The 12304-nt window shown below is 36.0% G+C and overlaps 1 protein-coding gene across 13 annotated transcripts in view; it reads left to right on the top strand.

Annotated features, from left to right (window-relative positions):
* The window catches only part of PCDH7 (protocadherin 7), a 415603-nt gene that overhangs the window by 58540 nt on the left and 344759 nt on the right, over positions 1–12304 (top strand). For 2 of the 13 annotated variants that reach the window (XM_038533530.1, XM_038533529.1), the window contains one exon: positions 6049–7888. The exons of the other annotated variants lie outside the window; for them this stretch is intronic. In XM_038533530.1, coding sequence (XP_038389458.1) covers positions 6049–6090 — 42 coding nt within the window. In that variant the 3' untranslated portion in view covers positions 6091–7888. Of the gene's footprint in view, positions 1–6048; positions 7889–12304 lie in introns of those variants that run through there. 13 annotated transcript variants of the gene reach the window in all.

The raw sequence follows: 12304 nt of genomic DNA, 5'->3' as shown, positions 1-12304 counted from the left end.
TCTGGCTTTTGACAGTTAACTTAGTTTGTGTGTTTCTCTCTTTTTTTCAGTCAACTTAAGGATTTTATTTCCTTTTTACATTTGCTTCTGTGAATGGACCTTTCATCTAAAGTTTGGGATATGTAAATTATATATATTTTAATACAGTTAATTTGCATTTACAGTCAGACATTTAATTATTCTGGTAAAACTTACTGCATTAGTGGTGCCTGCGTGGCTCAGTTGGTTAAGCATCCACCTCTTGGTTTTGGCTCAGGTTATTATCTCAGGGTCATGAGATTGAGTCCTGCATTGGGAGGTCTGTGCTCAGTGGGGAGTCTGCTTGAGATTATTTCCCCCCTCCCTGACCCTGCCCCCCTGCACCTCCCTGCCCTCTCTTACACACTCTCTGTCACTCCCTAAAATAGATAAATAAAAGTTTTTAAAAACTACCCGAATTATCTTTTTCTTTAGTGGGTAAAGTCAAGCATAGTCGTCATCCTTTTCTCAGATGACGTAACTATTTCTAAAATGCTAGCAGGAGGCTTTTATAAAGAAGACATCTTTGCAGACAATATACATTTACTTTTCCTCTCCAAGACTCTTTACAACTCACAGCAGGGATCTGAATTTCTATTTGCTTACTTATTTACTTATTTTTTGTTTATTTTTAAACTTTTTTTTCTGAATACTGAAGTAATACACAGCTGTTATAACAATTTAAGTAGAGAAATGTGTATCTTAGAATGTAGAAATCTGTTATCAACTCCACCCCCAAAAGACAATTAATGTATATATATAAAACAGGTGTAAATACAGGTGACCCTTGAATAGCATAGGTTTAAACTGCGTGGATCCACTTACATTCATGTTTTTGCCGTACAGCACTGCAAATGTATTTTCTCTTCCTTATGATTTTCTTTTGTTTGTGTGTTTCTAATTTAGGTTGTTTGTGTGTTTCTAATTTAGGTTGTTAGAGAGTTTTGTCATTTGTTTTTGTAGTTACCAAACTGGTTCTTCATTACATGAAGACTTAGGTAAAGAAAGTAGAGAAAATACCTTACAATGGAGTTGGGTGGGATTCTGGAAATCTCCAGGGTTGAGGCAGAGGAATCTGCTCACTCTCTCCTGACTTCACGGGTATCTGCCTCACAGCTCCACCTCTTCTTGACCAGTTTCCCTCACTTGTGTAGATATTAAGCTAACCCTTCCTGACAGGCCAAGTTTAGGTTCAGTCAGTCAGTGAGCACTCTGCCTACTGCCCTCACCACTGCCCCCTCTCACTCTTCGGAGCTCTCACAGTTTTACCTCCTTGGCTCTTCTCTCTTCCTCCCACTGCTAGTAATCTTTTTATGTATGTGTTTGTATGTCTCTTCAATTAAAAAAAAAAAAGCCTTAGAACCAAGACTGTGCTGGTTGTTGCTTTGGATTTCTTTCCACATCTTCCATACTGCCTCTTACGTGATTGGCCTCTGTAACCCCTGGCATTCTTCCTAACTCTGAGATTCCATGATTCTCACAGGCAGTCAGTCAATAAATATTGATTCCTTGGCCGTCCAACCTAAGGCATTCTTTTGTTAGGACCCAAATCATCCATTTTCTGAAGTCAGGGCAAAGTGCGTAGATGAAGAATTGATACGAAAGTATCTATCCCCTTTCCTTCCATGGCCAGTTCAGTGGTGGACTCACAGTAGAAGAGGCTTCTGTTCTTAAGCATGTTGTTCAAACAGGGCTAGTGAATGGCCTGTGTGTGTGTGTGTGTGTGTGTGTGAGTGTGTGTGTGTTCTCACATGTAAATGGGTATAGGCTTTCCTTTGGTTGGATAGAATTTATCTTGTTTGTCTTTTTCAATTTTTTTTGGCAATTTAGATAACTTTTGCGTGTGTTTAAGTGGTTTCTTGCGTGTTCATAAATTTAAACAATTATGATAGAATCCTGAGTATGATAAATACATAGTTTAGGAAGCTTACATAAGTTTGCTTATTATTCCTTACACCATGGCGAAACTGGAGACATTTGCAGTTGTAACTTAGCTTGTGTATTTTTAAAAGATTCAAAGTCGTATAAAAAATAATTATGAGAAAACATAATGTACGGAAAAAAATATTTGATTAGGCACCAAAAGTCTTGGTTTAGAGCCCTGATTCTTATCTGTGTGATTTTCTGTAAGAAGATTAAGCTCTCTGAACTTCAATTCCCTCCTATGTACAAAATTACAATTTCTACTTCACATGTACTTTGCGAAGTAAAATTAGTTAAGGGCAATCTGGAAATAAACGTCCCTATAGGTGCTGCAGTAACTAATAATTATTATAACTTCTGGTTTAGGTATATCACTTATAAAAATCAAAAGGAAGTAAGAGGCAAAAATAATGTACAGAATTTTCCTTCTCATAGTCCTCCACGCTCACCAAAACCCATGTTTATGTTATGTCCCATTTTCTGTATCAAATGATTTTCTAATATTTTTAAAAAGTAACAGAAAAACTTTCAGTGCCGTTAAGTGGCTGTGCCCCAATTCAACTACTATGATGTACATTGATGCTCTAAAATATGAGTATCAACTTCCTATTCCTGGATTACAGAAACTACCATCAGTCGGCTTTCTATGCCATGATATAGACTCTGCTCTTCCTATGATACCTTTCTCTTTTCTCCAGATTTGAGCAGCAGTGAAGGAGAAAATCATGAATATTCATAGCACCTTTTTACATATCGCCAACTATACGCAAACAAGTTCAACAGATACTTGTACATAATCTCACCAATTACATAGGTGTGTGATTTAGTTTTGAAGTATATCTAATAAAAATGAATAGAAAAACTGACATATATTCCTTTCAAAATATGTATTTCCTTATGGTTTTGAAATGCTTGTTTTTTTATTTTTTATTTTTTTATTTTTATTTTTTTTGTATTTTTTTAATAATAAGGGCATGTCTGTCAGTTCCTATATATGAGGGTTGAGAGTACTCTTGAACCTAAATCTGAACCTTATTCTTATTCTCTGCATAATTCAGTTTCCTTTTCCTAGCACACTAGTCAGCCCTTGTTGGGAAGTCTGAAAAAGAACATAGCTTTGATAAGCTGCCTTTTTACCGATAAATTTCATTAATTAAATTCCCAGCTTATTTCAGTGTTTTTTGGTCAGGAAATGGAAACTGAGCGAGATATAAGGATGGCCTTGTAGAACATATTCCAGAATAACTTGATTTCATCTTGCTCTGTGTGTGTGTGTGTGTGTGTGTGTGTGTGTGTGTTTGAGAGAGAGAGAGAGAGAGATAGACAGACAGACTTGCAGACTTGTTGCCTGGGTAATAGAACAAATTGAGGAGCAAGGTTGAGAAGCAGAGACAAAGGCTATGTCTATACAACTTCATCTGAATTGGACCTGACTGAAAGGTTGGTTTGGTCGGATTTGCTAGAGCCTCTCTCCTCAGTGGCAGGGATCTGAAAATCGCTTCCAGGGCCATTTTAATTAGCTGATTCAAATCAAAACAAATACATCCAGGTAACATCCATTTCTACTCTGACCCTCACCAATGACAGTTTTCAGAATGCTGATTCTTAAGTAGTTCTCCACGAACTCAATAAGTGATCTGAAGTATGCACCTTTGCTTTTAAACATTAATCTTTAATGGTAAGGAAAGAATCCATTTTTCTTGGCTTCAGTGACAGGTGAATATTAGTGCACAGATGCATTTGTTCAGTGCATCAAAGCTTAAAACGACAAGAACACGAAACCTGCCCCTACATAGTTAATTTATGAAATGAAACTTATGAAACATTATTCCTCAAATGACATATTAATATAAGAATTTCATTAGGCTGCATGGCTCTATGGTGACTTTATTACTTCAGTGCATTCTATTTCTTGGGTGTGCTTTTAAGTTAAAAGTATGTCAGGTCTTGAAAACAGAAAATAAAACACTTTGATACTTCTGATTTCCAGTGTCTGTCTTAATTGTTTTACCTGTGTATTTACTTATTAAAAACCTTGTAAGCAATTTTATGTAGTATATTTCCTTGGAGAAAAGAAAAGAATATGGGAAAGACTGAAAAGAGAAGGTAGTGAAATTTTAGAAATTTTAGGTGGATAAACAGTTTAAGACAGAATTATAGAAGAAAAAATGGGAAAATTAATATGCTAGTAAAATAAAGAGCATTGGCTGCAATTCAAGAAAGATCTGTTCCATAATCATATGACAAAGAATAGAAAGTCAATGATAACCACATGACTTCAAAATATTAAAATTAGATAATGCGATACTACGATGTGGCAATATGATTTCCTTAATTAGCTATTCTCAAACATGCATTCATTCATTAAATCAATTTTCACTGAGGGCCAACCATGTGCCAACACTGAGAATGTAGCGATAAACAGAATGGACATGACATTTGCCTTCAGGGAGCACATCGTAGCCTTGAATAGGATGTGAGAATTAAATGAGGGACTTCATGAAAGTAGTGAAATATTTGATAAATGCTATCCCAAAACATCACAAACAGTAAAAGTACATCACAGGAAGGTCTAATGTAGCCTTGGCATGCATTATGGCTACATCATTGTGGTTGGTTTGGGTATAAAAAACAATATCTGAAACTTTCAGATATTAAACTTTCACTTTTTATAGGCAGTTCTGAAATGAAACATGCAATCATATCGCGTGTGTAAAATAAGATAAACTATGTTTATTTTAAACTTATAACAAATTATGAAGATTCACTTATCAGTGTGCCTTGGTAAACATGTGCTGCTTGTGTAGTTGGCCAGAGCATCCCAAGTGATGTTAGCTTTTAGAGCTGCTACAGAAAGAAAAAAAAAAAATCATTTCTAGGAAAAGATAAAAATTAATTTTAAAAATTAACACATTTTAAAGCTGCTTAAATTTATACAGCTAATATTGATCATCTGCAATTAGAGCAATGTTTAAATATTTTCTGCTCTTGAATCTGAACAATTTATTTCAAGATTAGACATCACTTGTTTGGCTTTTTTTTACACCATTTTTTTTTTCAAAAGTGAATTGGTCCATTATTATTGAAATAGATCATTTACTTCTTTTCTAACTTTGATTCTTGTGTCCTGATGCATTATTACATTGGAAATTAGGTGGAATATTTCTCTTTACTGATTTTAATTCTTAAAGGTATATACTTTTAGTAGTGGACAGTAGCATTTTTATTCTATGGAAGTGATTTATTATCTATTTTGGCAATATTCAAACTTAGTAGAGATTTTACTAACATGAAATGTACCATCAAACTAGAAGACAATACTCTGTGTACCTTTTGGAGCTGAGAGCAGAAATCAGCCTAATGGTCAAATTCAGAGAAATATTTAACACTATTTAAAACTCACATAAGCACCAAAATATTTTGAAAGAATGTTGCCATCACTTTTATTTGTGCAGCTAGATACAAAGTTGGAAAACATTGTCCTTTTAGGGTCAGGACTTTGAAGGGGAGACTAACCCATCCTTGCCCTGATATCAGCAGACCATTTGTTGATACCATGCAAATTGCTCAGATCTCTGTAAAGAGACCCTGAACTATCTAAAGATTGTGTTTGGAGACAAGAGAGCTACTTTGAAGAGTGTGAACACTCAGATCAAGAGCACATCCCAGAGATCTTAAGGACTTGCAAATTGTAAAAGCTGTGACAACAATATTACCATTTCATTTTTCTTTGTATTTGTAGTGTAAACAAAGCCAGCAACCCTCTCTAGCCCTCCACCCCTCATCTGGTGACATTTTCATAGCCTTGAAAGGCTTGAAACCTGAAAACACAATTAATTCAATGTTTCTTTTACCATGCAAATATCTCTTGTCAGAGATAGCATCCCTGAGATTAGCCAGCAGTGTTGATTTAGATACCCCAGGGTGGTTAATTCTAGGGAACTGTTCTGTCTCTATGACTTCTCAGAGGTGATGGCCATTGCAGATACATCTTAAAGAAGGAGTGAATACTGTCAGCCAAGATGTGCACCCAAGCTTTGGAACTAGGCTCGCAAAACCCTACTCACATCCCTGTAAAGCAGACATATATTTTTGTATTTTTTATAGGTGGATACAGTGCAGACCACGAACCCCCTCTGGCCACATTGAGGAATCGTGTAAAATGAATGTATATGCTCGTAAGTGAAATACATGTAATGCTCCAACTCAGTGTGTTGGATCCTAATAGACCTGAATTGTCTTGTGTAAAAACAAATCGATTCCCAAGGGGCAGGACCACTATCTGATTAAAACGAAGCTCTGATTTTGAAGAAAACAAAAATGGACTTAAAATAAAATCTCTGCACAAAGGAATCAAACTATACTTGGCAAACAAACTGAAAAAAAAAATCAAGCTCTCAATATGGAATAAAGGAGGGATGTGAGAGAGGTTTTGCAATCTTATCAATTACTGTGGAGAAGCAGAATCAAATATCATCATACTCAGGAGTGTGAAAAGAAGAACAGGAAATCCTCTTCCTTCAGTTTGCACTTGAATGGACTCAAGCTAAGAGTGGAGACGTATCCTGTTACTGTTTATAGTTAATAATGTGGAGATTAGTATAGATGTGATTTCGTTTGCCTTGCTTGAACTAATTGGATGCATTATGTAGAAATCACCTGAGCCTGTGTTAGATCAACAAAGAAAATGGAAATGTATACCTCAGGACTGAATTCCGGGAAAATTAGACTGTTCAATGCTATTTAATAAGGCGTTAAGGAAAAATACTACTGCCAGTCAGGGAAAGTAGAAACTAGTGGACAGGAAAGAAGATAAAATTTAGGTCGTTCTGATACTTGCTGAAATATAATTTATTATGGTGTAAATGCAAAGGATGGATCCCAATATATCTCACAGACAATTTACACAATTTCTGCTTGAATTTAGGGTAAACCACGTACATGTTGAAGGAATGTATGGCCATGATATCAATAGGAAACTGGCCTTTAAAATGTGCGGTCCTATGCATTCCCGTATGCAGGGAAGGGCTTTTGTGTTTTGTTAAGGATGGATTGCATGCAGGAAGTACCTCTTTGCATTGTAGCTACTTGCTCAACTGAAGATACTGTATAAAGTCTAATTTTTGTATGAGTGTGAATGTATGTGGATGCATTTGTGTGGATGCATATGTAAGTGGAAGGAGGTAAAATTTACCGGTTGACATTTGCACTTTGGTTTGTTACCTAGAATGTAAAGAGGTAGAGTAAACTGTCTTAAGCCATTTCATATGTGGTATCATTATTAAAGATAGTTATTCACAAACAAAGCCATTCTGACCTAGAATGGCTACTGCAAAGGCTCTCCAATCAAGTATAATATTTATGAGCACCGAGCCATTTCAATTAATACAGTTCCAATGTCTGAAAATAATGAGAGTAGGCTCCTGTGAAATCAGTTTGAAGACAGTTAGAAAGTCCGTGATACTCCTTCGGGCTACTTCCCTCAGTGACAGTGGATGTGCATCATGGATGCTCTTACAGAAGAGATTTGGGAAATATTCATTTTTTAACTCTAACTTTTTAACCTACCTATAGGTTATAGTTTTTTCACTTTTCCTCAACCTAAATTAATAACAAGTAATCATATATTAACATAGGTAAGACAGTAAATATTTAAAACAGATTTACATATTTTTTGTAGTCACCATGTGCCATAATAGTTTTGGAACTATTGTTCCCCGGTATTTGTATTCATTTTTCTTTATCTTGCTGATTAACTTTATAGTAGAAATTTTTACCTCTTCTTTCTATGTGACAATCACCTGAAGTTGGTGCCCATTCTATACTGTTACAGGGATTTTTGTCTTTATTTATGCTATTATAATAAATTATAAGTCTATAAACTGTATAATTCTATGGTATTGAATATTTTTCTGTGACCAAAATAATAAAAAAAAATCCTGCTTTATAAGATGACTATATGTCCTGTTTTAATACTCTCGTAAAACATAGTGTGACATAAAATAGGCTCATGTTGCTGGGTTTTGGCATATAGTCGCCTCATCTTCACAATTTGAGAGTGAAGAGCTTAGCCACTTTAGATTAAAAGGTTTGACAGAGATGATTTCAAGGGTGTGAGAAGAAAAGTACCCTGAATTGACTGACTTGGGAGTTTTGATGTCAAATTTTGCTCTATCACTAAACAACCAGATCTGATGATTTTTTTTTATTTTTTTATTTTTATTTTATTTTATTTTATTTTATTTTATTTTATTTTATTTTATTTTGGTTGCTCGGATTTCTTATCTATAAAGGATGGATTTGGACTGTGCTGTCAATTTTTAGATCATTTTCACTCTAAACCCCTAAGGTTTTGATAGCTTGGAAACATTACAGGGCGACACTTAATACGGATCATATTAATACTCAATAGTGATCATTAGTATTAAGGGAATGGCATGCTGTTTTCCACTCCAAGTGACCTAAAGCTGAACGTGTGCCTTTAGAGCAAGGGAGGATACTAATTTACAGTTGTTACTGTTCATCCTTAGTTTGACTTAATGGAAATATGTACTGAAGTATAAATAATCATGTACTGGGATCAATAGGTATCTCTAAGCTAATTGAACCAAGAGGCACCCAAGTACAAAATCACTCAATTTGTAACAGAGAAAATCCTTTTTTGTTCTGCACTGAGTTGAATGCCTTCCCTGGCAGATTGTTAAAGTGCCAGAACCAGTTTTTCTTGCTCTTTACCCCCCAAGGATTGATCAGCACATGAAGCTCTCTTTGACTTCAAAGGCATTCTGGACTTGGATCTGCCTGGTTGGGTTCAGGAGAGAAGGAAACCCTAGCCCCTGATATTTACTGCTGTGGGCCCTTTCATCCTATAGTCCTCTGCTTGGGGGAAGCAACAGGCAGAGGAGTCTTGCAACTGTTATAATTTCGGGATTAATGTTTAGTCACAAAGTGCCTCACGCAGAAAAACAGTGCTTTTATTTCAGTTTCCCACTGCTACTCCAACTGGGAAAGGTCAGAGGAACGGTATGAAGCAAAATGAGAGCATATACACTATGTCAGTTTTGGGGAGGAGGGCACATCCTGTCCTTGCAAGATGGTGTCACTTTCAAAATCACAAAGGTGGCATGGATGAACTTCAGGAATCCTTATGTAAAGAACTGGTCACACTGAACATTTTTTTTTTTTTTCATTTTGATGAAACTTCTGGTCTTTTTGGAACAGATTTAGGTAATAAAATTTAACTTTGCCAGTTTATTCTTTGTTATACGAGATTAGAAATTTAGATGGGAGACTACCTACCAAGCATCTCCCATGACCCACTCTCTTTAAATAAAACGTTTACTCTTGCCTTTGACTGTTCCCATCAAAGAGACAAAAAAAGCATAAAGAAAGAAAGTGGTTCTCAAGAGACGCGTGGAGCAACTGTGAACGACTGCCATCTGAAAGTTATGTTCAGAATCCATCATCAGATTGGACTCACATAAATAAAAATTTCACTGAAACATAACAAAAGCTTTCAAAAATATTATTGAGGATTAAAAGACTTGCTTTTTGTTTTGTTCTGGCTATTATTTTTTGGTAGGCTACTATTCCACTTCCTGGTTTTGATAAATATTAATTGGTTGAACTGATGTTAATACTGCTTTGATGACTTAGCTTTAAATTATTTTTTTAACGTTTGGTTTTAATTCCAATGGAGTTAAAAAAACAGTTATATTTGTGTCAAGTGTACAAAATAGCGCTTCGACAGTTCCATATATTAGTCGGTGCTCATCAAGATAAGTGGATTCTTAATTCCCTTCACCTGTTTCACCCGGATTTGTGTTACCAAGTGCTGACTCTATGCAGATAATATGTTAATTGCTCTACTTAATATTCATATCAGCCTCATGAAGCAGGTATCATTATTGTCATACCATCCATTTTACAGATGAGGGAAATTAGGCACAGGGAGTTTGGGTAGATTTGCAAAGATACAGAACCAGCAGGAGGTAGAACTGGGCTCCCAGTCCTGCCACTCTGGTTGCAGAGGCTCCACTTGGCAGGTGCAATCACGGAGCTTTCAGGCCAGACATTGTAAAAGATGGGGGTACAAGTTAGGTCCTGGAATTATATCAAGGTACAGAGGTGGATTTTTTAGTTCTTTAGATCACGCACCTGTTAACGTGAGTGAGGCAGATTCAACATGCATGGCTTGGATGTGAAAGGCATTCCGAAGTTCTAGCACATAGAAGTACTAGATACGGATGGAATCTGTGATAGAAAGTTGGTTTCAAATACTGGTTTCAGGGGAGAAGAAATTCTTTTCTAACTCACTTGCTTTGCAGGCTTAAAATATGTTACTACCTATTTGCATCAAACATTATTTGAAAAGGAAGCCTGCCGTGGACTGAGGCCAATAACAACTGCATTCTTTGAACAAGAGGAGCTCACGGTCTAATGGGAATTCCAGCCACACAGGCTAATTATTACAATGCCATGTGCTACGTGAAGGACTATGATAGTGGCTAAGAGTGCAGTGTCTGCAATCCAGGTTGCCTGGGTTTGAACCATGATTCAGACACTTTACAAACTGGCCTTTGAACAAATTACTCCACTCTGCCTCCATTTCTTAAGATGTAATATAAAGGTAGTAACAGTATCTCCATCATACATTGATTGTGATTATTAAATGAGAATTAGCCAGGTAATGTGACTATGGCACGACAAGAACTCAATAAATGCTGGCAATTGTTAATTTCCTTGTTGTTGTCCTATAATTAACATACGAATAGAGTGTAGTTGCTCCTGACTGAGATGTTCAGGGGCTAAAATAACCTGAATATCTCTGTCACTAATGAAAGAAAAGGCACCTCACAGAAAAGCAGTGCCAAGCCCTCGACATACTTCATATACTATGGCGTGAAGCTCAGCAAAATTGTGCAGCTATGGGCTCTCCAGGGGCATTCATCAGTTACTGGTCTGCTACAATTCAAATCTTAGAGCTCTCTGAGCTGTAATTTTTTTTTCAAGCATAGACAAGTGAAAGGAAGCTGTGAAAACTGAAATCAAACCTGTCACAATCCAATGATGAAAGTTGCTAAAAGGTCAAAGAACAATTTTTGAAGGATCACTTTATCTATAATCATAAGGGAGTATAATTTTCCCCAATTATTAGTAGCTTAAAAATTATGAAACTTAAGAATGATAAAGTATTTGTCAGATTATCCTAAGAACTAAGAATGATGTTGATTTTGATACCCAATCCATAAATAAGTGGCTGTTATTCTTTGCAAATGTTTAATAAGTATCTATTAAATATGATGAGAGTTTTATTTTCGAAGTCCTTTATTAAGCAGAAAATGTGCTTTGTAATAAATAATAAAGATGGGATTCGGATGTGTGAACTATAAACCAAATAAACACTGGCTACATTGAACTGGACAATATTTAACACTTGGAAAGTCAGTGGCTTTCATTTTTAAACATTGTAATTGGCTAACTAAGCATACTGGAGAGGAATAAAACAAATAAACTATCATTGAAAATGCTGTTTTGCCCATCTGAAACTGCATTTTGGATAAAAATGCATCGAATACCAATTGTGACAGGAAAAATCTAGACCTCAGAAACAGCTCTGTGTTCTTGGGCACACACAGCATTGCTTGTGAAAACATGAGGAAGTTGTATTTTTATTTCACAACTTAGGAACTGAGCAACTGAAAAGAAACAAAGCCAACTACAGATTTTTCTTAGGGTATATACTTCAATGATTTTACCTTTTTCATGAAAGGGCGGGCTACTCTATAGTTTTATGGATGCTAATACCGCCATAATAACCTACCTCATGCTTCTTTTTGTGCATTTGTAAGGAGGAGTTAAGATTAATGTAATTAAAAATAAACACCTTCCTGGATTGTATCCCTAGATGTTAGGTGGGAAATGAACATGTCCTGTTTTAAGAGACTGGAGTTTTGAGAGCAGGTCCAGCTCAGCCTGTTTTCTAATTGCTACAGCCCAACAGTGTCAGTGGAAATTCTGCTGTCTCAGTAGCTCATGAGGGGGACCCAGGTCTCTCATCTTTCTTCCTCTCTCTGTGTCTAGCTGTTAAAAGGCGGGTCTGGAAGGATTCTTTTTTCCCCCTCTTATGTGTCAGGCTCATGAAAGCAGCAGATATTTCGTATATGCATTCTAGAAAGATCAGAAACTGGCTGTCTCCTGATATTACATTTCAAGCGGAATATAGTGCATTTTAACTTTATGCTGGTTGACTTTTTAAAGTCCCTGCATATTTATTACGTAAAAATCTGCCCTGTCTTGAATCCCAAACTGAAACTTGATTGTTAAAGTCATGTAATTGAAAAACAAAAAATCTGTGTTAAGA

This window comes from Canis lupus, chromosome 3 (genome assembly GCF_011100685.1).
Source record: "Canis lupus familiaris isolate Mischka breed German Shepherd chromosome 3, alternate assembly UU_Cfam_GSD_1.0, whole genome shotgun sequence".
In the NCBI taxonomy this organism is placed as follows: domain Eukaryota; kingdom Metazoa; phylum Chordata; class Mammalia; order Carnivora; family Canidae; genus Canis; species Canis lupus.
The sequence above is the reverse complement of the archived record's forward strand: the minus strand, read 5'-3'. Positions and strand labels throughout refer to the sequence as shown.